Here is a 25,279-nt window from a genome sequence, read left to right as displayed (position 1 = left end):
GGCTGCCAGTGCCCCGCCTGCCGTCCCCTCTGTCTTCAGGTCACGGACACCTGGCCTCCAAGTACCAGCACGAGCGCTCTTTGTCTACGAGAGCCTGCTCACCAGATGCCAGGGACGCGAGGCCCTCAGGAGCAGCCCTCGACCTACTACAGCTGAGGGGGATGGGCTGTAAATGGCCCGGCTCCCCTGCCTCTGGGGTGGGCTGGCCGTGGGGTAGGGGCTCCACACTTTCCAGCGCCCCCGGGGGGTGGCCCTGAAGCCCTCAAGTAGTCACCACGGTGACCAGCTGACTCACACACCTTCACCGGCCCCCTTCCCTGTCTCACTTTCCCACCTCGTCCTGGCCTCCTGCACCTCCCAGATAAACCGCTTGCACTCAAGTTCCTGTCCCAGAACGTACAGAGAGAGCGAGAGCGAGACAGAGACAGACAGAGACAGAGAGATATCTTCTTAGTCCTGTTTCTTGGACTTTTTTTTTTTAATGCTTATTTTTTTTTTATTTAAAAAAATTTTTTTAACGTTTATTTATTTTTGAGACAGAGAGAGACAGAGCATGAACAGGGGAAGGGGCCGAGAGAGAGGGAGACACAGAATCGGAAACAGGCTCCAGGCTCTGAGCCGTCAGCCCAGAGCCTGACGCGGGGCTCGAACTCACGGACCGCGAGATTGTGACCTGAGCTGAAGTCAAGATGCTTAACCTACTGAGCCACCCAGGCGCCCAGTGCTTTTTTTGAGAGAGAGACAGAGTGTGAGCAGGGGAGGGGCAGAGAGAGAGGGAGACACAGAATCTGAAGCAGGCTCCACAATCTGAGCTGTCAGCACAGAGCCTGACGTGGGGCTCGAACCCACGAACCGCGGGATCGTGACCTGAGCCGAAGTCGGATGCTTGACCAACCGAGCCACCCAGGCGCCCCTGTTTCTTGGACTTTTGTTTTGTGTTCCTTGAGGGCAGGGACCCTTCGAGCTTCTGTGTCACTAATACCTGGCACACGGCCCTAGTGCAGAGGGGGGCTCAGCAGATGTCTGTTGAATAAACATAAATCAGAGGGCGCCTGGGTGGCTCTGTTAAGCGTCCGACTTCGGCTCGGGTCACGATCTCGCGGTTCGTGGGTTCGAGCCCCGCGTCGGGCTCCGTGCGGACAGCTCAGAGCCTGGAGCCTGCTTTCGATTCTGTGTCTCTCTCTCTCTGTTCCTCCCCCGCTCTCACTCTGTCTCTCTCTCTCTCTCTCTCTGTCTCAAAAATAAATAAAGATTAAAAGAAACATTTTTTTAAGAAAAATAAACAGAAATCAGAAGACCCAAGAGTCTGGGGGCTTTTTTCTCCCCCCAAGTGGCCAGTGAAGCCTTGTGCTTACGGCTTTGCCATCCGCTCGACCTGGATTCAAATCCTAACTTCTTTTACCACCAGGTGCTCTTGTGCCGGTCGGTCAAGTTCTTTGAGCCTCAACTTCCTTGCCTGCAAAATGCCTTCCCGGTGGAGTCATCCTGGACTCCATTACGGCTCCGTTTATAGGACCGAGAGGCACGTTCAGGCTAAACCCACAAGGCCCCCGAGTGGCAGCTGAAGATGCCTGGACGGTCCTTAGTGAGGAGGGACGCATAAGGGGTCTAGAGCACCAGGAGGAAGAGGTCTTGGCTGGCCTGGCCAAGACCTCTGTGACAGAGTCACCCGGCCCCGCCTTTTGGCTGCCCCGTTGGGTGTGAGTCCACTGAGCAAACAAATTCCGCAGAAGATCATCACCCAAGCCTGGCTGAGAAGAATGTGAGGTGTCAGTGTTATTTTAAACCAGCGCTTGGGTTCAAGTTTTTACGGCCGTGTTATTTTGACGTAGCTCCAGGTGCAACCTCCAAGTCGCTGCTGGAGAGAAGCAATCGCGGTCTAACCAGAAAGCGCAAGGTGAGGGGTTTGTGAGGACACAAGGCGCCTGCGGGGCTCCAGCCCCTGGCTCCTAAGGTCTCTCCTGAACGGTATCGCTCATCGACAACGTCGGCACCTGGATGGCAGACATCTGGCACGTGTAGCCACCTCATTAGGCACGAAAGAAACACGAAATACCACCGTCAAAATAGCAGAAGTGCCCCCCACCCCGCCGCCCGGCCCGAAAGTGTGGGGCAGGCGAGCAAGGTCAGCCGTCTTGGGCAGAAGCGTTTGGACTTGTATTCGCGGAGACTGGCGTTGCGATGATCTTGCTGTCCTCCGTCTAGTGGGTGTCCTCCCCCGGCGTTGGTTATCGGTGCCTGGTGTTCTGGACAAAACCCAACGGAATCCACCATGTAACAGGCTAAAGAAGAAAACTCATACCGTCGTATTCAATGGGTGGCAAAAGAGCATTTGAAAAAAATCCAATAGACATTCATGATTCAAACTCTCCACAAATTAGAGAGAGGCACTGGGGTGCCTGGAGGGCTCAGTCGGTTGAGCCTCCGACTTCGGCTCAGGTCGTGATCTCATGGTTTGTGGGTTCGAGCCCCGCGTCGAGATCTGGGCTCACAGCTCGGAGCCCGGAGCCTGCTTCGGATTCTGGGTCTCCCTCTCTCTCTGCCCCGCCCCACTCTTACTCTGTCTCTCTCTCCCTCTCTCTCAAAAATAAATAAACATTAAAAAAAAAAAAGGAAGTAGAGAGGCACTTCCTCAACTAGAAAGAGCATGTACAAAAAAAACACAAAACCACATCTACAGTTATCAACATACTTCATGGTGAAAGACTGAACGCTTCCCCCCACAAGATTGAGAGAAAGATAAGGATGACCAGTCTCACCACTGTTATCCAACCTAGCACTGAAAGTTCTAGCCAGTGGGTGACAAAGCAAGAAAAGAAAGATGTACAAACAAGGAAGGAAAAAATAAAACTACCTCCTACCTCTGTTCGCAAATGCCATAATTATCTATGTAGAAAATGCCGGAATCTACCAAAAAAAAAAAAAAAAGCCCTCCTAGAACTAATAAGTGAGTTCAGTGAGGTCACAGAATACGAGAGCAACACATAAAACTCACTTGTGTTTTAATATACTAGCAATGAACACGTGGATACTGGAATTAAAAGTACAAGACCATCTATCTACGACCGCCCCACCAAAATGAAATCCCTAGATAGAAGTCTAACAAACGTGCGCAAGACTTGTATTCTAGAAGCTCCGAAAGGCTGGCGAAAGAAGCTCTAAATAAGTGGAGAAATGCTGTGTTCGTGGGTCGGAAAGCTTGGCATAGTGAAGTGTTAGTCCTCAGCAAACTGATGCCCGGGTTTTAATGTAGTGCAAGATTGTCTGTAGAGATAAGCAAGGTTCTTCTAAAATTACATGGAAAGACAAAGAAACTGGAATAACTAAAACATTTTTGGAAAAGAATCGAGCGGGAGCCTTTAGTCTACCCAATTTCAAGATACGGCTGTAGTAATCAAGACTGTGCTTGGGGGTTGGGGGATAGCCGCGTCGATCGACCGAACAGAACAGAGAACCCAGAAACAGCCCACACAAGGATGGCCAACTGATTTTGGGGCAACATTGCAAAGGTGATTCGACGGAGGAAGGATCGTCATTTCAACAAACGGTTGATGGAGCAAGGATGTATCTTAAACAGTTTTCAGTTCAACAAAATACAGAATTTCTTGTGCACCTGCTCGGTACCAGCACTAAGGGTACAGCAGTGATCACAAAGGCAAGCCCCTGCTTTGGGGGTGTTGACATTCTCGTGGTCACGGTCCCCAAGAGAAATTCTGGGTGTTGGAGAAGGGATGTGGGCACCTGGGGTCGAAGACAGGATAGAAGGCGGCTCCAGAAAAGACTTGCACCTGGCTGCATCCCCCTCTTTCTTCAAAGATGGAATAGTGGAAGGTCACAGGCTTTCGATGCAGGTGGACCTGTGTCCCATCTCCCAGCTCTGCCCAGACGTAATGCTCACCCATCAGTGACTAGTAGGGGTCTTCCCTTCGTCAGGCCAATCTGGAAGATCTGGACACACACCTGGGCTTCAGAGCAGAGTGGGACAAGGGGCGAAGGTAAGCCCAAGTGTCCCCACTTGCTGTCTGCATAACCTTGGGTGAGTTACCTAAGCCTTCCAAGACTCAGTTTCCTCATCTGGAAAGTGGGGAGAGCATAACTCAGACATTAAGGTTGATGTGGGGATCTAAGATGAGGTCATGTCAGTGGCCTGGCCCGGGCAGGGGCCGTACCAGGGAGCAGAGCATGTTGGGCAAAGTGGGGTTTGAAACCCATGCAGGGGCCCAGTGACCTTGAGCATGGGGCTTCACTCCTCTGTAGAAACGAGATCCTAAGTCCTGCCCGCTGGGTTAGGGTGAAAGTTGGAAATAATACAGCCAAGGACCTGGAGGCAAGTGTGGAACATAGTGCACGTGTAATAGACTGCGGTCTCTGTTATCACCCTGGGTCCTTGTAAATCTATTTTCAATAAAGCCTAACAGCCTCTAAGAGAGTGCCAGGCACTTAGGAAGCATCTGATAAGTATTTATTGAGTCAAGAGCCAAGTAAGTGAATCTGAACTCTATCTGTGAACGAACGACCCTGGAGAAATGGCTCGGCCGTCCACCCCGAACATAACGTTGCCCTACACCCGTCCCTGCGTCTCGGAGAGTCCCTGACGCCAGGGCCTCTTCCCCAAACAACATCGTCACAACTACCTGGAGAAAGGGCATATATCCAGGCCAGTTGCTGGGGCATCAGCTCAGGTGCCGGGGGGCGTCGGGCAACTCTGAACGTCGCCTTACTTCCTGTAAGCTGTGAGCAGCCCCGCTGGTGATTCTGCCTTTCAGTGGGGAGAGGGGCCCCTTCCTGTAGCGGTTCTGGTCTGGGCTTTGAGTCAGCTGCTCTCTTGTGCCAGACCGTTTGCTTCCCAAACTTCCCAAGGTCAATGCCATTTTGGAGATAACAGGCCGGGTTCTGAAGGATCCTCATAGGAAGCTGTCCTCAGCAGCCCCACCCCAGGGTCCAGTGCCGGGCTGGGTGCTGGAGAACACTGCAGTCTTCAGCCACAGGGTTTAGTGAGCACCTACGATGAATCGGAAGCTATTCTAGGTGCTGGTGGTGCAGCCAAGACCTATAGAGGCCTCGTGGCTGATTGGGGGATAGGCATTTGAACACACACACCTAATAATAAGCTGTAACAAATTTCAGGAAAAAACCAAAATGCCCTGTAGGAGAATGAAGAGAAGGAAAGATCAATCCACAAAATCCCTGCAAGTAGCCACAGACCTGGATGCAATTGTGTATCATAACATGGTTTTTATGCCAGAAATCCGCAAACAGCCTTCACGTCCTGCATGGCTGTCGACTAAATCGTGGCTCCCCCCAAATCCGTAAGTTGAAGGCCTCACCCCCAGTGTGGTATTTGCACAGGCGGCTTTTGGTAGGTAATCGGGGTTAGATGAATCATGAGGGTAGAGACATCAGAGAACTAACGGTCTGGGTCTCTCTCTGTCTCTCCCTCCTTCTCTCTCTCTGAGCCACATGCACAGCAAGAAGACGGCTGTGTGCGAGCCAGGAGGAGGGTCCACACCTGAACTGATGCCATGATCCAGGACTTACAGTCTCCAGAACTGTGAGAAAATAAATCTCTGTTGTTTAAGGCCCTCGGCCCAGGGTATTTTTGTTACGGCAGCCAAGCTAAGACAGGGAGCGGCCGGGCAATGGCGCAGCTGGGGCGGGTGGTGCCCCAATGACCCCCAGGTCTGTCTGCCCTCGGGCCACCTGCCCACCGCAGAGCCTTTCATCCCTACTCTGCCACACGAGGGCACGGGAGCCTGCAAAAGGGCATCACGCCCAAGTACGGCTGCTTTCCCCGTGTGAGCGTGTGGAAACGCGTGTGTGTGTGTCACAAGGCTGGTTGCTCACCGCAACCCTGTGAAATAGCAAAACACACCCTCTTTTGTTTCCCGTCCTGCTGGTAGCCCCTCTCAGTCTCTGGTGCAGGGTCCTGAGGCTTCTCCCTTCTCCGTCCACACTCATTCCCTAGGGACGCTCTAGACGTTGGCAGACTTGTCATTTCTAAGCCCGATCCTCTCAAACTCCGGGATCATGTGTCCCACGGCCCACGGGACGTCCCCACACAGACTCGGATAGACAGCTCCCGCTCGGCATGGCCGGGACCAAACTCCCAACGGCCACGCCGCCTGCAGCTGCCCCTCCCCAGCCCTCCCCCCGCAGTGGGTGCCAGGTCTATCCCTCCAGGGGCTCATCCCCACCCCCCCACCTCCCGGACCTTGGATTTCTAGACTCCTCACTTTTCTTGCTGCCCCCCTTCTGGCCCATCTGCAAATCCTATTGGCTGTACTCTCAGGCTATGTCCAGAATCTGACTGCTTCTCACCTCCTCCACTGCCAGCACCCATCATCCACCACCTCCCGGACAGCAGCAGCCTCCTCGCTGCTCTCCCTGTGGTTGACTCCCCCCAGAGATGAGACCATGGGCCTGCCCTGCTCAAAATGTCCCCCTGTCTCCCCAAGTCACTTGGGGTAGAAGCCAAAGTCCTCACAACGCCCGCAAGGCTCTCTTATCACTGCCCTCCAGCCCCCCTCCCATTTTGCTGCCTTCCAGCCGCATGCGTCTCCTTGCCCTTTCTTGAACCCTCCAGGCACGTCCCTGCCTCAGGGCCTTTGCACTAGTTGCACTGGCCGGTCCCTCAACCTGGAATGTTCTCCCCCCAGGTATTCTCATTGTCACCTTCCTCCAGTCGGCTGAGATGTCACCTCCTCCGATCACCCTTTTGGAAACTGCAATCTCCCCCTTGCCCTGCCCTATTGTTTCATTTCTCCATAACACTCACATGTTATATAATTCACTTATTATATTTATTGCCTACTGGCTCTCTCTTTCTATTACAAGAAAGTTCCATGAAACCAAGACTTTTGTCTGTTTTGTTCTCTTTGTATCCTCAGTGCCCAGACCAGGGCCTGGCAAACAGGAAGCAATCAATAAATGTTTGTTGAATTAACACAAGTGCTCTGGGCTTGTTCTCTCTGTAGCTTATTCATAGGAAATGTAAACCCTAAAATCCTGAAGCAAAAAAGGGGAGAAGGATAAAGAAGAAAACTACGCCAGGAGACCTAAGGCTCGGGGGTAGAGCCCAACCCTGCCACCGACTTGCTGTGTGAGAGTGGGCATGTCATAGCCCTCTCCGTGCCTAGTCTCCCGTCCACAGGATGACCGGGTCTGGTGACGAGGGTCTTCTCGAGTCTGACAGTTGACAGCCCCCTCCCTCGGCTTCCCTCCAAAACTCAAACTAGTCCTAACCCTATGACCAGCCAGGGAAATTGGGTTTATTAAGACCTGCTGTGTGCAAGTAGCAGTGTGGATGGGTCAGAGCATCAGGTCCGGCCGCATCGGCTTTTGGCTCAGGAAATGGGCTTTGAGCCCCAAGAAGTCTCCTCCTTATGGCTGGCGGAGCCCCGGGAGTATTATTTAGCTTCCCTGTGCCTCAGTTTCTTCTGTAAAATGGGAATAATAACGACACTGACCTCCGAGAGGTGCCTCACGATTGTGTTTCCCCCCACGGGCCTGCCTCAGCGGGTCATTCCATGCGAGGGGCAGAGACGGCTGCCAGACGCACGGAACATAGCAAGTGGGCCATCACGTGGGTGACCAGCCCGGGGAGACCCGTCCCGAGTCAGCCGTGACCTCCTGGCGACGATCTCCTGAGCCCCCTGCGTTTCTCACCTCTTCCTGATACAGGTGTTGGGCACGGCGAGGCAAGGTGGGAGGGCCCCAGGTGCGCACGGGGCTGTTATGTGAAGATTCAGACCTACGCTCCCCACCCCCGGGCTTCCTGAGCCCCTGGCCCTTCCCAGGAGACCGCGGGCGTCAGTGCCCTGATTCTGGCATCGTCACTCATACAGGCCCGAGGGGCAGCTCCTGGGCTGGGGAGGGTGGGGAGGACACGCCCCGGGGCCTGCGTGGGGAGGGCTAAGCCGCCGGCCGCAAACCACAGGTGCTGACTCATGGCTCGGCCCGGCCGGGCCTTATAAAGGAACCAGCCGAGGGGCTCCCTGCAGCTGGAGGGACGGGCTGGCGGGAGGGACTATGGCCCAGGGCACGGTGATCCATGTGGCCCCGGAGGAGCCCACCTATGCCGTGTGTGTCCTGGGCACCGAAAGTCAGCTGGATGTCTACAGGTGAGCGGGGACATTCGGGGCCGGGGGCGGGGATGGGCCCAGTGATGCTGGATGAGCAGGTTCTGCCGACACAGGATGTGTAGTTGGCTGGGGCTTCCGGCCGCAGCCTCCGTAGCTGCCGCCAAGGGAGAAGCCAGAGGGGAAAGGCTGCGTGGCCCCGGGATGTGCCTGGACTCGAGGCGAGGGTTCCCTAGGGCCTCACCGCAAATGAATGACCACAGGGCCAACAGGACCCTCTCCTTTCGCCGTTGAGGCAACGGAGCTCAGAGAGGGTCTGTGACTTGCCTCACGGCACACAGCAGGCCCACGGCCCCGGAAGGAAGGCTAGGCCCTGGACTTCATGACCCACACCTGGTTCAAGGGGCCGTTTGGCAGCCCCCACCTCTCAGCCGAGCCTCCCTCCAGGTGTGCGTAATAACGCATCCGCGATGGGACAGGCTGTGGCGTGGGAGAGGCTGAGGCCAAGGCCAACTGAGCCTCAGGTTCCTCATCTGTGAAATGGGGATGATATCCACTTCACATGGCGGGTAGAGGGATTAAAGATGAAAGTGTGTAAGAACTCAGCATAGAGCTGGACATACTGTTAGTGGTTTTCATCCATCCATCCATCCAACAAATACCAACTGAACACCTACTATGTGCCAAGCCGGCCCCAGGCTCTGGTTAAACAAGATACGGTCTAGGGACGCTCAGCGAGTGTGCGTGGTCGGTGTCGTTGTCGTCAGTAGAGGTAGCGGCCTCCCCCGGCTTCCTCCCTCCCGGGCCGGACATCTGTGGTCCTCGATGGTGCCCACACCACTGCCTCAACCTGGACCGCGGTAGAGCAGCACCAAAGGGGGAGCCTCCCAGAGACGTGGAGGGGAGGCGGGAGACCGAGAGGCCGAGGGATAAAGGGAAAAGAGAGGCTGGTGTCACCTGAGGCCACCTGCCCCCTCTGAGAGTGAGCTCCTTCTGAGACACAGAGCCCTGTCATTCACCAACCCCCCCCCCCACCGGACGTCTCACACAGTGATGCCCCAGATTTCCCTCCCACTGCCCACACACAACTCACTCAACGGCCTTAGGAAGGCAGGCGGTGCTGCTATTCCCATTTTACAGAAGAGGAAGCTGAGGCTCTGAGGGGTTAAGTAACCCCCCTGAAGCCACACAGCCCAGAGGTGAGGGAGTTGGGATTCAGACCCAGGCAGCCTGGCTTGGGGACTCCTCCCTCTCCCTTCTTACCTGCCCTTGACCGCAGCCCCCCCACCCCCGCCTAGCCCCGCCTCACGAGGACCTTCTTCTCATCTCCTGTGCAGCCGCCCCACCGACTGCAGTCTGAATTCTCTTCATAGGTGTATAAATAGATATATAATTTATTGTCAAATTGGTTTCCATACAACACCCAGGGCTCATTCCAACAGGTGCGCCCTCCTCGATGCCCACCCCCCGCCTCCCCCTGAGAACAAACTGGGGGTTGATGGGGGTTGGGGGGGAGGGGAAAGAGGAGGTGAATTCTCTTCTTGAGACACGCCCTCCTCCCCAGCCCAGCCCCCTGGTCCTCCCCCTGCCGCGTGCATGCCTCCACCCCTTAGCTCAAGCCGAGCCCTCTGCCACTGGGCTCAGAGCCCCCGGGGTGAGAAAAACAGGGCTGGGGGGGGGGCGCCTGGGTGGCTCAGCGGGCTAAGCATCCGACTCTTGGTTTCGGCTCAGGTCATGATCTCACGGCTCATGAGTTCGAGCCCCACGGTGGGCTCTGTGCCGACAGTGGGGAGCCTGCTTGGGGTTCTCTCCATCCCTCTCTCTCTCTCTGCCCCTCCCTGGCTTGTTCTGTCCATCTCTCTCAAAATAAATACTTACAAAAATTAAAAAAAAAAAGACAGGGTTGTAGAGGCAGGAGCAGACCCGGGGCCGTAGGCCCCATATTCCAGAGCGGCTCTTAACAAACGCTGTTTGCGATTTCCGCTCTGCATTTGGAAAAGCTCTTTTCCTGTCATGGGAAATACACTGATGGTATTCCAACAAAATTCCACTGTCCCCCCAGCGTCTCCTTCTCAACAGGTGACCACTCAGTGTGACAGCGGGGAACACGGGCGAGTCTCTGTCTGAGCCTCGGTGTACCCGTCTGTCAAATGGGAACGTTAACATCCACCCTGCCGGCGCGTGGCGAGGATTACAAATGACACAAGTAATTTGGTCCCCCTTCCCGCAAAGACTGCGTGATCTCCCGAATTCAAGACTTGCAGACACTGGGTGCTGTGCGGCCGGGGGTCGTTGGGAGGCAAATGCCGGATGTCTGCGCTGTCTCCACAGAGGCTGGTAGAAAGCGCACGGAGATCAGCTCTGGGTTGTCTTAAAGCAACACACACGGCGGCTCTCCCCCCCCCCCCCCCCCACTCACAGTGAAAACCCCTCTGTGCTTATGGAAGCCCCTTGGTCAGGGACCCGAGAGGGTCTGAAACACAGCCGAAGGAAAGGACGTACATCCCAGGTCCAATCCCAGTGGTGCCACTTCCCAGCTGGGCCTCACTGCCCTGAGCCTCCGTTTCCCCACCTGGCACAGAGCGTAGCTGTGAGGCCACAGACCTGCCTGTCTGCGCCCGTCTTCCTGCCCCTGGCGAGGAAGCCACGTGGGGCAGAGCGAGCCGAGGGGAACCCGCCGCGGGCCGGGGGCTGCGTGCGCCCCCCGCTTGGCCCCCCGGCTCGGCCTGCCCGTTGTCGTTTGAGTCCCTTGTTCGTGTTCCTGCTGTTCCGAACGCCCAGCGTGCCCCTCTCCTGTCCTGCGGCTGAGATGACCAGCTCGCCGTCCTTGGAGGCTAAGAACTTGAGGTTGACTTTGCGGGGGTGGCATAAGGGCCCGTGCAGGGTGAACAGCCCACAGAAGGAAACTGGGGAACAGAGACCAGGGGAACGTTGGGAGAAAGATGAGTTTCTTTTTCATCTGCTGCTTCTCGGTCCTGCAAAACTTACTTCAAAAATTGATCTCCTCCTGGGGCGCCTGGGTGGCTCAGTCAGTTAGGGGTCCGACTCTTGGTTTCGGCTCAGGTCGTGATCTCACTGTTTGTGGGATCCAGCCCTGTGTTGGGCTCTGTGCTGACAGCGTGGAGCCTGCTTGGGATTCTCTCTCCCTCCCTGTCTCGCGGCCCTTCCCCTGCTTGCGTGCACGTGCACTGTCTCTCAAACTACATGCACACATAAACAAACATTAAAAAAAAAAATCTCCTGAAAGAAAATATCAAAATGTCAATGATTGTCTCTAAGTTGGTAAGATTCCATTCTCTTCTAGGCAACTCCTCCCTCCCTCCCTTCCTCCCTCCCTTCCTTCCTTCCTTCTTTCCTTCCTTCCTCCCTTCCTTCCTTCTTTCCTTCCTTCCTCCTTCCCTCCCTTCCTTTCCTTCCTTCCTTCCTTCCTTCCTTCCTTCCTTCCTTCCTTCCTTCCTTTCTCCCTTCCTTCCTTCCTTCCTTCCTTCCTTCCTCCCTTCCTCCTTTCCTTCCTCTGTCTGTCTCTCCCCTACTTTCTTCCTTGTTAGCCTCATATTAATGATTTATCACTGTGGGACAAATTGCCCCAAACCCAGTGGCTTGAAACAATATCGGCTATTCTCTCGCCTTGTCTGTGGGGCAGGACTCCTGTGTGGCTTCCTGGGTCCTCCGCTTTGGGGCACCAGTGGGGGACACGGAGACACTGTCCAGGTGTCAGTGGAGCCATAGTCATGTTAGCAAGCCTGTTCACATAGATGTTGGCAGGACTCGGTTCCCCGTGGGCTGGATGCCTCCCTCGGTTGTTTGCCATCTGGGCCTCTCCATAGCTCACAACCTGGCAGCTGACTTCTCAAGGTGAGGAAGCCAAGGAGAGAGGGGTGAGGGAGAGAGGCAGAGAGAAAGTCTTTTGTAACCTCAACCACAGAAGTGACAACCCATTGCTTTTGCCATTTTCCATTGGTTAGAAGGCCGTCACTAGGCCCTTCCCACCCTCAGGAGGAGGGATTTACAGGAGGGCATGAGCACCAGAGGTGGAATTATTGGGGGCCATGTTCAAAGACTGCCTATCACGTACTTTTCCTAATTCTCTATAAGGAATACATGCAGCTTTTGATACAAAGAAGGAGAATTTTACGACAAAAATAAAAATGGAAAATGCAATCATAACACTCATATTCTTGTGACCTTGTGGAGTCAGCTTTCCATCCCCAGGCTCCCCAGGGAGCCTTCCATAGTTTGAATCTGCTGCCATTACTAGTCCTTCCACGGTCTGTGGGTCACTCACTGGTAGAGAAAGTACACTCTCAGACATATCTCCTGGGGTACATGCTCCAGGGATGCCCTGGGGTGTCTGTCTAGCGGTGGAATCGTTGGGTTTGAGGGGCCAATGTCTGACTTCATAGGAGAACACCCAGTTGTTTTACAGAGTGGTTAACTTCACACCCCCATAAGCAGTGTGTTAGAGTTGACGTTGAACCATATTGTCTATGGCATTATTTTTCGCCAGTCAGGTTGGTGTATACTCCTGTGTTACTATGGCCTGGATATTTTTGTTTCCTTACTTACTAGTGAGATGGAGTGAGTCTTCACATGTTTATCATCCTTTTCTGTTTCAACCTCTGTGAATGCCTGTTTATGTCTTTGGCCATTTTTTTCTATTGCGTTACCTGTCTTTTTCATATTGATTAGCCCGAGTTCTTTACATATTGTGGGTGCTAAGCCTTTTTGGTTTTATGTCATGAATATCTTCTCCTTAGATTATGCTAGTCTTTTCACTTCATGGTGTCTTTTGGTAAACAGAAGACAGTTATTCTCATTTAGTTGAACTTACAATCTTTAATATTTATTAGTTTTGTGTTTTGTTTGAGAAATGGTATAAAAATGCTGCAACATCTTTTTTTAAAAGATCAAACACCTGTTTATGACAAGACTCTCAGTAAACTTAGAGGGGAATTTCCTCAGCTTGATAAAGACTATTTACAAAAAACCTACAGCTAACATCACGCCTAATGGTGAGAAATTTGCAGCTTTCCCACTAAAATCAGGAGCAAGGCGAAGATGTCCCCTCTTACCACCACTTTTCAACATCATACTAAAATTCCTAATAAGTGCAATGAGACTAGAATGGGAAAGAAGAGAGATACAAATTGGAAAGAAAGAAATAAGCCTCTCTTCATTTGCAGGTCACATGATCGTCTTTGTAGAAAATCCAAACACATTAACAATAACAACAAAAAACAAACCTTCTAAAACTATGACAAGGCTGTAGGATACAGTGTTAATGTGGAAAAGTCCATCATGTTCCTACATACTGCCAACAAACAAGTGAAATTTGAAGTTTAAAAACATGATACCATCTATATTTGCACTCCCCCCCAAATTTAATACTTAGCTATAAATCTACTAAAACCTATATGAGGAAACTACAAAACTCTGATGAAAGAAATCAAAGAAGTAAATAAATGGAGAGATAGTCCATGTTCATGGATAGGAAGATTCAATATTGGCAAGATGTGAGTCCTTCCCAACTTGATCTATAGATTCAATGCAATCCCATTTTGTGGGTATCAACAAACTGATTCTAAAGTTGATATGAAGAGGTAAAAAAGATCAGAATAGCCAACAGAGTATTAAAGGAGAAGAATAAAGTTGGAGGACTGACACTATATTATAAAGACTTCTTATAAAGCTACAGTGATCAAGTCAGTGTGGTATTGGCAAAGGAACAGAGAAATAAATAAATGGAACAGAATAGAGAGCCCAGAAATGGACCCACATAAATACATCAACTGACCTTTGGCAAAAAAGCAAAGGCAACACAACAGGGGAAAAAAGGTAGTTTTTTCAACAAATGGTACAACGACTGGACATCCACCTCCAAAAAAGGAATCTAGACACAGACCTTATATCATTCACAAAAATTAACTCAGAACAGGCCATAGACCTAAATGTAAAACAGAGAACTATAAAATTCTCAGAAGGTAACATAAGAGAAAATCTAGATGAATTTGGGTTTGGCAATGGCTTTTTAGATACAACCCCAAGGGCGTAATCCAGGAAAGAAAGAATTGACACGTTGGACTTCATTAAAATGGAAAAGTTCTGCTCTAAAAAAGACTGTCAAGTGGATAGAAAGACAAACCACAGGCTGGGAGAAAATATTTACAAAAGATATATCTGGTAAAGGATTGTTATCCAAAACATACAAAGAACTCTTAATAACAAACAACCTGGTTGAAAATGGGCTGAAGCTCTTAACAGACACCTGGCCAAAAAAAAGATACACAGATGGCAGGTAAGTGTGTGAAAAGATGCTCCACGTGATATGTCATCGGGGAAATGAAAAATAAAGCAATCATGAGATGCCACTCCACTAATGCCATTCCATTAGAATGGCCAAAATCCAGAACACGGAGAACACCAAATGCTGGAGAGGATGTGGAAGGACAGGAACTCTCATTTCATTGCTGGTGATAATGCAAAATGGTACAGCCACTTTGGAAGACAGTTTGGTGGTTTCCTGCAAAACTAAACATACTCTTAACCATACAGACCAGTAACTGCGCTCCTTGGTATTTACCCAAAGGGGTTGAAAACTTACGTCCACACAAAATTTGCACACAGACGTTTATAGGAGATTTATTCATAATTGCCCGAACTCGGAAGCAACCAAGAAGTCTTTCAGTAGGTGAATGGATAAACCAATGGTACATCCAGACAATGGAATATTATCCAGTGCTAAAAAGAGGTGAGCTCTCAAATCATGAAAAGACATGGAGGAAACTTAAATTCATGTTACTAAGAAAGAAGCCAATCTAAAAGAAGCCTACCATACGATCCCGACTATGTAACATTCTGGAAAAGAGAAAACTATGGCAGCAGTAAAAACTCAGTGGTTGCCAGGGGTTGGGAGGAAGGAGGAATGGTCAGAGCACAGAGGATTTTTAGGGCAACGACACTACTCTGTATGATACCATCATGGTGGATACATGTCATTGTGCATACGTTTGTTTAATACCATGGAATGTACAACACCAAGAGTGAAATGTAATGTAAACTGTAGACTTTGGGTGGTTATGATATATCAATGGAGGTCTATCAATTTTAATGAATGTACCACTCCAGTGGATGATGTTGATAACGGGGGAGACTGTATGTAGGGGTAGGGAGCAGGAGCTATATGGGAAATCTCTGTACCTTCCTCTCAATTTTGCTGTGAACCTAAAACTTCTCTAAAAAACAAAATCTATTGAAAAAAAATTCAAATTTTTGCCTTTCATATGTAAGTCTTAAATCCCCCTGCAGCTTGTTTTTGTATATGCTGTGAGGATGGGATCGACTGAATTATTCATCCCATTTAACTATTTTCCATATGGGCATTCAGTTGTCCCAGCACCATTTGCACAACCTTACATAATCTTACAAAATCTTACCTTGCCCACTTGTCTGCAAGACCACTGTGTCACAGGTCAAGTAGAATCTCTCTTAAGTTACAACTGTCATTTGTCCCTGCCTGAGCCGTTATAGTGCCATCCTTGGCTTTCTGGTAAATTCATATCTGGTAGAGAAAGTTCCTCACATTTTGCTTCTTGTCTGTGAGGAATACTTTGATTACCTTAACCCCTGGTTTTCTGCATAAATCTTGGAATCAACTTGTCAAGTTCTATGAAAAGCCCTGCAATTCCATTGAATATATAAATTCATTTGGAGCAAATTCAAATCGTAATGATATTAGGCCTTCCTAACCATGTTTGTGGTACTTCTTTCTATTAATTTTGGTCTTCTCTAAAGCTTTCAATAGGCTTGTTTTTCTCCATAAAATTATTTAAAATTATTTTTTAAAATTATTTTTTTCTAACTATTTATTGCTGGTGTCCAGAAATGCAACTGAATTTTGCCTCTCTGCCTATCTTATTACATTCTTTGTATTTCTTTTGAATTTAAATTTTAAAATGTTTGGGGGAGGCTTCAGATAATCATGCCGTGAAGTTTTTGTTACCTTTTATTAACTATCTACAAAATAATCTGTTTTTCCTGTCGTGATGTTTCTTTCTTAGTTTTCAAAATTTTTTTTCTCCTTGATCAATCTTGCCAGAGGTTTATCAGTTGTTTTAGTCTATTTTGGCTTTGTTGATTTACTTGTTTCATATTTCAGATTTCCACCATCTTTATTTTCTTTATTTTGGGAAATTACATTCTACTTTATTTGTCTATTTTTTTTCTAAATACTTACTTATTAGCTTTTCTCTTCTTTTTGGAGATATAGGCCTGTAAGGCACAAAGCAACACCTTCAGTTCCCCCAAAAGTTTTCAAATATAGTATGTTAACTGTTGCTGTAAGTATTATTATTGAATTTCTGTTAATTGTCCTTTGACTTGTAAGTTATCTAGAAGTCTGGTTTTTAAGTTTTCATATGTATGGGACTTTTTTGGTAAGTTTTTAAATATTTTATTTATTTTTGAGAGCGAGAGAGACAGAGTATGAGCAGGGGCGGGGCAGAGAGAGAGGGAGACACAGAATCTGAAGCAGGCTGCAGGCTCTGAGCTGCCAGTACAGAGCCCGATGTGGGGCTCGATCCCACAAACTGTGAGATCATGACCTGAGTCGGAGTAGGAAGCTTAACTGAGTGAGCCACCCAGGCACCCCTCAAATGTGTGGGACTCTTAGCAATGGACTTTATGTTAGTGACTCCTAACCTAGTTACGTTCTGATCAAAGAATATGCTACCTACCCTGTATGTGACCTATCCTTTAACATTTGTTGCCCTTATTTTGATGGCCAATGATGTGATTAATGTTTTTTTGGTGTTCCATGTGTGCTTTGTTTGAGAAAATGTATATTCACTAGTTGTGGAGCAAAGAATTCTAGGTATGTCTACCAAATCAAGCTTGTTAATCATGTTACTAATTTTTTGTCTGCTTAATCTATTGTTAACTGAGAAAGACTTGAAGTTTTTAACTATGATGATGGGTTTGTCAGCTTCTCCCTGTATTTCTATCAAATTTTGCCTTATATGTATATTGGGGCTATGTTGTTAGGTGCATATAACTTTAGAATATGTTCTAAGTGAATTGAACCTTAAATTAATAGGCTGTGATCCTCTCTATTGCTAATAGTGTGTTTTTCATCTAGGGGTGCCTGGGTGGCTCACTGGGTTGAGCATTTGACTCTTGATTTCAGCTCAGGTACGATCCCAAGGTTGTGGGATCAAACCCTGCCTCAGGCTCTGTACTGAGCCTGGAGCCTGCTTGAGATTCTCTCCCCCCCCCCCGCCCCTCTCCCCTGCTCATGCTTTCTCTCTCTCTCTCTCTCAAATAAACAAATAGGGATGCTTGGGCGGCTCAGTCAGTTAACTTCGGCTCAGGTCACGATCTCAAGGTTCATGGGTTTGAGCCCCATATCAGGCTCTGTGCTGACAGCTCGGAGCCTGGAGCCTGCTTCGGATTCTGTGTCTCCCTCTCTCTCTGCCCCTTCTCCGCTCACACTCTGTCTCTCTCTCTCAAAAATAAATAAACATTAAAAAAGCAAGTAAATATATAAATAAAAATAAAAACCATAAAATAAACAAATAAATAAATAAAAATTAATTTAGCCTGATACTAATATACTCACCCCAGGTTCCCTTTTGGTCAGTATTGGCTTAATGTATGTTTTTTCCTTTTCTTTAAATTTCATCTTTTCCGGATCCTTATATTTTAGGTGTATCTCTTACAAATATAACATAACTGAGTTTTGTTTCTTTCACTCAACTCTCTTTTAACTAGTAGCATTGACACCTTGACATTTCTTTTGATTATTTATATATCTGGATTTATTTTTGCCTTTTTTTGCATTTTTATTTGTACGATTTTTTTCTGTTGCCTTTTTGCTCTTTCGTTTCCTTTTTGAATGGAATTTTTCTGTTCATTTTTTAGTAACGCTTTTTCTGCACGTGTAGAAATTTATGAACTCCATTTCTCTTACTTTGGTGAATACATTTACATTTTAATCACAAAGTTTTAACTCTATAAAATCTAGAATTGAACACTCTCTTAATTCCATCTTTAATCAAGTACCTCAGAATGCTTAAACTCCCATCAACCCTCCCAATTTACATCCTGCTTTTTTTTAATCCCACAACTTGTATGTTTTCATAACCTTTTTAATTTTTTTTTTAATTTTTTTTTTCAACGTTTATTTATTTTTGGGACAGAGAGAGACAGAGCATGAACGGGGGAGGGGCAGAGAGAGAGGGAGACACAGAGTCGGAAACAGGCTCCAGGCTCTGAGTGGTCAGCACAGAGCCCGATGTGGGGCTCGAACTCACGGACCGCGAGATCATGACCTGAGCCGAAGACGGGCGCTTAACCGACTGAGCCACCCAGGCGCCCCTCTACAAAGCATATCTCAATCGTGATCCAGTTGTTTCGTAAGAGGAAGGTCCTTCAGAGTACCGGTCGGCCGTATTCCAGAAGCAGGAGTCCGTGTGATCGTTTATCTACGCACAAGCGCACGTGTGCGCGCTTGCGTGGTGTAAACCCCTGTGCGCACACATCCGTGTGTGTGCCTTTGGTGGGCACGTCCCTCTGCGATTCTCCTAGTTCAAGCGTAAGCCCTTCGGCTCAGGGGCTTTTCTGTTTCTCACCACCTCCCGGCAAGCTCACGGTGCCCACCCCACGCCCCCCGCCACCGCCCTGCCCCGTGGTCAGGGCCGACTGGCTGCCACCTGGCGTTTACGCCTGTTGGGGGAAAGGGAGAACGCTGGGGCATCAGTGGTGACCCAGGCCCGCCTCACTGTACCCCCCTGTCCTCCCCAACGGTCTCTTCCACAGCTCTGCCCCCATGGGCTGCACGTCCTTCAGCATCAGTGCCTCCCCAGGAGTGATCGTGGACGTTGCCCATGGCCCTCCAGCCAAGAAGAAATCCAAGGGCTCCTCCAAGTGGTCCCTGGACCCGAGGCTGGAGGTGAGCCTGAGGGTGAGAGATGCCAGCAGCAGCACAGGAGACCAAAAGGTGAGTGTGGCAGGGGCGGGGGTGGGACGTGTGGGAGGAGGCCAGCCAGTGGCATCAGGTCTGCTACTCACAGGCTGTCCCGCATTGACCCCCAGCCCCCGCCCCGGCAGGGGTGTCTATCCTCCTCCTCCCCGGGTATCTATGACGACCGTCGCGGCCACGGCAGCCTCACAACGTATGGGTGCCAGGGGGTTGCGGAGGCCAGGGTTTTTATTCGATCCGTCCGTTCAGCAAATGTTTACTGTTCACCTACTACATGCCAGGCACTGCCGGGCACCGGAGACACAGAAGGGATTAAGATAGGCGAGGCTGCAGGCCGCATGGGGCTTACAAGCCAGATAAAACACAGGTAAGCAATTGGGAACGGTAGCGTGTGCTGGGAGGCCACGGCCAGGCAGCCCTAGGAAGCTCTGATCCGTTTCCTGTGGCTGCTGAACCAATGACCGCGCACTATATCAGCTCAAGTCAACGGAAATCTATTCCCTCTGGAGGACAGAAGTCCAAAATCAAGGTGTCCGTACAGCTGCCCTCCCGCTGGAGGCTCTAGGGGAGACCCCGTTCTTTGCTTCCTCCGGCTTCCTAGACCTGTGGCCCTGTCACTCCAGTGCCTGCCTCCGTGGTCTCGTCCCCCCCCTCCTCAGGCTGTCAAATCTCCCTCTTCCTCACTCTTAAGAAGGACGCTTGTCACTGGATTTAAGAGCTCCCCGGATAATCCACGTGGATCTCCTTTCAAGACCCTTCACTTAATTACCTCTGCAAAGACCTTTTCTCCAAATAAGGTCACGTTCGCAAGTTCCAAGACGTATCTTTGTGGGGACGGCTGTTCAACCCATTGCACGCCCCTTTAACCGTAGATGAGCTCAGAGGAGGAGCCTCCGGGGTTCCCCAAGAGATCTGGGCCAATGAGCACTTGTTTCCAGAAGGACAGGCCAAGCGGTCGTCCCCTTGGGATGGAGCGTTGTTGCCTGCCGTCGCAGTAGAGAGTCTGGGCCCTAAAGTAGGTCGGTGAGGGTGCAATCAGGGAAAACTTCCTGGAAGAAGTGGCAAGCTGACGGATGGTAGAAATGACCCGCCTAAGAGAGGGAAAGCGGAGTGGGAACTCTACACGGGATACGCGGCCTGTGTGCACCCTCTAGATGAGGAGATGGTCAGGCGTGTGTTGGGGAAACTGAGGAAGATATGCATGGCAAGAAAAGAGGGTGAGGAGGAGAGCGGGGGAGAGAGGGAGCCAGCGTCAGAGGGCTTGGCATCAGGCACCTCATTTTCTGAGGGCAACAGGAAGCCAGTGACAACCTGTCATCCAGGGAGTAACAAGTCTGCATTTGTCTTAGAAAGTCCCCACTGGCTGCCGCGTCCAGAGTAGATTGGATCCAGGCAGTAGACTGGAGGCTGATGCCCCGGTCTAGACGCGAGGTGATGGCGCTGTGACCCCTCCGTGGATCCCCACTATCTATAGGACAGACCCAAACACCTCAGTCCATCCCCTCAGAGCATCGCTTCTTTTTTTTTTTTTTTTTTTTTTAAATTTTTTTTTCAACGTTTATTTATTTTTGGGACAGAGAGAGACAGAGCATGAACGGGCGAGGGGCAGAGAGAGAGGGAGACACAGAATCGGAAAGAGGCTCCAGGCTCTGAGCCATCAGCCCAGAGCTCGACGCGGGGCTCGAACTCCCGGACCGCGAGATCGTGACCTGGCTGAAGTCGGACGCTTAACCGACTGCGCCACCCAGGCGCCCCAGAGCATCGCTTCTTGGGGTCACAGCTCTGCGCGTTTGCTTTGGGGAGCAAACCCTCTGCCATTTTGCTCAAAAGTGTCAATCTTGACGCTCCGCCCCGCCCCCCCCATGACCAGGGTGAGCCAATCAGATCCACTCTTCCTGGATTTTTGAACCCTGGGCACGTTGTGGGGTGGGGGGGCGGGGTGGATGGAAGAGACCGGCTCCCATCCAAAACTCCTCCCTCTCAGATCCTCCGAGGGTCGGGCTCCAGCCTTTCCGAGGTCTGGCTCTTTGTGTCCCTGAGTGGCTTACAGCCAGCGCTCTCTCTCCAATGCTGTCTCCACCACGTCTCCAGCTGCGGAGCCCCTACTCCTCTTCCAGGGTCCACCTTACAGGGTACCCCCCCCCATATGGCCTCCGCAGGCTCAGCCCTTCCATTTCTGGGATCCCATAGGTCCCACTTCTTTTAAAAACAATTTTTTTTTAAGGTTTATCCATTTTTCAGAGTGGAGAGCGAGAGCAGGGGAGGGGCAGAGAGAGAGGGAGACACCGAATCTGAAGCAGGCTCCGGCTCTGAGCCATTACCACAGAGCCCAACGCCCGGGCTGGAAGCCACCAACTGCAAAATCATGACCTGCGCTGAAGTCGGTCGCTTGACCGACTGAGCCCCCCAGGCGCCACCCCCCCCATAGGGCCCACTTCTAAGCATTGTGGTCATCTGAGTACTTTGCTGCCCCCTCTGCTCCCATCAGTTGGGGTGCTCCTTACAGGCTGGGATCCCTTCTTGTTCATCCTGGTCTCTGCAGCATCCCACCCTGAGCTGGCACAGAGCAGGGGTCTAGTTAGTGTTTGTTGAATGACTAAGAGAAGACATTCATGGTTTGCTCTGCCTTTTAGGTCCAGATTTCATACTATGGATCGAAGACCAGCCCGATCCAAGCCCTGCTCTATGTCACTGGTGTCGGTAAGTGAACACCAGGATCTTGGGGTCCCACTGCCCCCCTCCACACACACACACACACACACACACACACACACCACCCTTGCAAGGCATCTCTCCGGGAGAAACTACACACTGGATCTTACTTTAGGCTGAGCAGAAAAAAGGGACAATTTCTGGCTAGTCGTGCATCTGGTGGTTCATAAATATCCCCTCCCCCATCAGTGAACCATAAAGAAATTCACCGAGGGGTAGGGGAGGGAAGGCATTTACAGAGTGTGCAATGACACGTTAATATTTTCTCAACTTAGGAAGTGCTACATATACTTTCCATATATGAGCCTCTATACCTTTTGATACTTCAAATATTTATAAGAAAAGCAGATGATGACAGTCTTATACAATAATAGATAGACCAATGTTCCCCAAATGCCACGACTTAACCTCCCGTCTTTGCCATTCTGCCGTACCGATGATCTGCCTAGACTCATATTTATTTAACATTCTTCTTTAAATAAAGTATATTTTCTAACTTGACCTCATCATAGACGATAATTTTATAAGATTGTTGTTGCCATTTAAACGCGCATTAAATATATGAACGGCATGTGAAAACGTCACGTTTCATTTCATTCATGGGTTTCATTCATTAACAAATCAATTTCATGCATTGATATACGCTTATTTCATGAGTATGCATTTTAATAATATGAACGATATAGCACTGATTCTATACCGGGCGCTGTGCTGAGACTTTACATTTAAACCATATAACAACCCAGTGAAATTGGTACTGTTACAGCCCATTTGACAGATGAGGAAACTGAGGCACAAGAGGCCGACAGAGCTGCCTAAGTTCCTGCAGCCGGTTAGTGAAGGAGCCGGGAAATGCAGAGCATTCAACTCTATGCTGCTCTGACCCGACTACCACATGGCCGTGGATGTGTTTAAAAGCTCATCCAGGTCAACTTCACACTGTGAGCTCACAAGGTCATTACATATACCCTATGGAACACCTTGCAGATGTGACCACACGTGCTGATGAGAGGGTGGGAGGGATTTAGAAACAGGTGTATGCTTTCTCGGACTTGGCATTTGCATAGAGAGGGGTATGTCTGGGGCCATGATTTGTCCCCAGCACGGTCATAATGCACATAAAGAAGAGCCTGGTGAGGCTGGGTCCCCCACCCCAAGGTCACTGGGGACTGGAGTTGAGGCCAGAGGTCTCTGGGAGCCCGGCGAGGTGTCTTTGCACCAAGCATCCCATTGGGGGTGGCTGGGAATTCTTTCTGAACCCCTGAAGGTGGCTAGACGTGTAGGGTCTGGGTAGCATCGCAGCTGTGACAAGTTCCCCTGCAAAGGAAAGTGCCTGCGGTCAGAAGCTCCAGCTTTGCTGTCTGAATTGCAGTCACACGTCTTCCTGGGGGACATGGGGGCATCTTTGAACTTGTGTCTCCTCTGAAGCTGTGCAGTGCAGACAATCTCCCGGGGAAAGGATTATCCCCCCTCCCCCCCCCCCCCCGGGCCAGGCTGAGTGCCTTGACCTTGTCCCTTCACCAACCCTCTCCTCTTGGTGGGATTGCAGAAATCTCGTTGAGCGCGGACATCACCCGCACTGGCAAAGTGAAGCCTGCCGGAGCCCAGAAAGGCCAGGTAGGCTCAAGCCTCTGGACGCTCCAGCTGCGCCCTGACTCCGTTGGGTTCTCCTCTGGCGCCCCCTGCTGGTGATGGCACGAATGGCCGCCTGTCCCTTTAGCAAGAACCAGGGAGAGAAGAAAACGACAATCCCCATGTCCATTTTGATGCATATGTTCCCCGTCTCTTTTGCAAAGCTAGATGTTCACCCGTTGTGCGTTCAGAGCATGTGTTGTCCTACAAATTGGAAACGACAGAGTCATCCAGTTAATTCAGGCAGTTCTTAACTCTGGCAAAAACAAAACAAAACAAAACAAAACAAAACAAAAAAACCCTCCCACTGGGGGCTTTCTGGGCTGGTGGGAGAGATTCCCATGGTGCTGCTGGTGGGGAGTGATGAATAGAGAAAGGAAGGACTGGCAGGGGGGAGGAGAGGGAAGGAGCCAAGTGGGGGTGGGGAAAGTGTGATGCTGAAAGCCCGAGCGAGGCACACAGGCTGTCCTAACTGGGGTCTGCAGAGGATAAACCTCAGGGAGCAACTGAAATCCCAAAGCTGCCTGCCCGATTTAATGCTGGTGGGCCCTTTAGAAGGATAGGACCTGTCCAAAGGTGAAGATCCCTCTGTGGGGTCAGCCAAAGGCAGAGGGAAAAATTACCATCTGAGCAGTGGACTCGTGCTTCTGTCCCATCTCAACCCAGTCACTCCCTGGGGGTGGGACCTGCAAACAGAAGACGTCATCGCCAATAGATCCCTCCCGGGAGGGGCTGCTTAATTGGCTTTCATCTTCGGACAGGCAGCAACGAGCTGCTAAGAATAGTACCCACACTTTGGTGAAGGAGTTGACCATGGGAGTTCACGATGGGCATCGAGGAGGGCACCTGTTGGGGTGAGCACTGGGTGTTGTATGGAAAGCAATTGGACAACACATTTCATATTTAAAAAAAAAAGAGTTCACATAAGAGTAACCATTTACATTCGAATCTTGACACAAATATTTAGCTCAGTTTGGTTTGCCAATCAGACAGTTTCTTAGAGCCATTGAAATCAATTTTACTGTCTTGGGCTCCTTTTTTAAAGTTTATTTATTTTGAGAGAGAGAGAGAGAGCAGGGGAGGGGCAGAGAGAGAGAGGGAGAGAGAGAATCCCAAGCAGGCTTCCACGCTGTCAGCGCAGAGCCCCATGCAGGGCTTGAACCCACGAACCGTGAGATCATGACCTGAGCCAAAGTCAAGAGTCAGACGCTTAACCGACTGAGCCACCCAGGCGCCCCTCTTGGGCTCCTTTCCATAGGTGGATGCATTGCATTTGGGGGAAATTTGTTTAGGATTTTTGGAGCAGGAAAAATCCCCTCTTGGGACTAAAGAATTGACCTGATGTGGGAGCGAGATGTGGAAACTGCACAAGCCTATCGGGGTGCTGGGGAAAGGTGGCTCTGCTTCCCCCCAAGAGGTGGAGGGACACACACAGGTTTTCTAAACGTGCCCCGTCTCTGCTGGGCGTCCACAGAGGGCCTGGACCTGGGGCCCCCGCGGGCAAGGCGCCATCCTGCTGGTGAACTGCGACAAGGACAACCCCAAATCTTCCACCATAGACTGCAGGGATGATAGGGTGTTTGACAGCCAAGGTAAGGACCCCCACCCCCCAGCCTCCCCCCTGCCCAGAGAGCTAATGGAAATAGAGCTTTGTCTGTGTGTCAAGCCCTTCTGTCTACGCAGCCTAAGCTTTGGAACGGCCCTCAGAAATGGGTTATTGGAAGCACGTTCTTGTTAGCTTGTCCATTGTATAAAAGGAGCGGACAGGGGTCCTGAGAGGGCAGGCCACGCACCCACGGTCACACAGCAGCCAGATAACACCTGGGACCAGTGCTGCGTCTCCCCGTGCCTCCTCCGGGCCCCATGCTCGGGTCCGCTGCCC

At 50.5% G+C, this 25,279-nt stretch overlaps 1 protein-coding gene and 2 long non-coding RNA genes across 3 annotated transcripts in view; 2 read left to right on the top strand and 1 right to left on the bottom strand.

The window, feature by feature from the left end:
• Positions 1-2,985: 2,985 nt before the first annotated feature.
• Positions 2,986-7,785, bottom strand: LOC124516319 (uncharacterized). The gene is made up of 2 exons (XR_006963021.1): positions 7,666-7,785; positions 2,986-5,144 (listed from the first exon to the last, which is right to left on the bottom strand). It is a non-coding gene; the product is annotated as an uncharacterized LOC124516319 (long non-coding RNA).
• Positions 3,912-6,943, top strand: LOC124516318 (uncharacterized). Its single transcript, XR_006963020.1, has 3 exons — positions 3,912-3,995; positions 5,128-5,551; positions 6,657-6,943. It is a non-coding gene; the product is annotated as an uncharacterized LOC124516318 (long non-coding RNA).
• Positions 7,786-8,009: 224 nt separating the features above from the next.
• The window catches only part of PADI4 (peptidyl arginine deiminase 4), a 32,951-nt gene continuing 15,681 nt past the window's right edge, over positions 8,010-25,279 (top strand). The window contains exons 1-5 of the mRNA XM_047082772.1: positions 8,010-8,120; positions 18,891-19,071; positions 21,687-21,753; positions 23,315-23,382; positions 24,872-24,989. Of these exons, the coding sequence (XP_046938728.1) occupies positions 8,029-8,120; positions 18,891-19,071; positions 21,687-21,753; positions 23,315-23,382; positions 24,872-24,989 (526 nt within the window). The 5' untranslated portion in view covers positions 8,010-8,028. The remainder of the gene's footprint in view (positions 8,121-18,890; positions 19,072-21,686; positions 21,754-23,314; positions 23,383-24,871; positions 24,990-25,279) is intronic.

Source organism: Lynx rufus, unplaced genomic scaffold, assembly GCF_022079265.1.
Source record: "Lynx rufus isolate CCGP_SWC_20201006 ecotype Redwood Valley unplaced genomic scaffold, mLynRuf1.p SCAF_2, whole genome shotgun sequence".
Taxonomy (NCBI): Eukaryota; Metazoa; Chordata; class Mammalia; order Carnivora; family Felidae; genus Lynx; species Lynx rufus.
The sequence above is the reverse complement of the archived record's forward strand: the minus strand, read 5'-3'. Positions and strand labels throughout refer to the sequence as shown.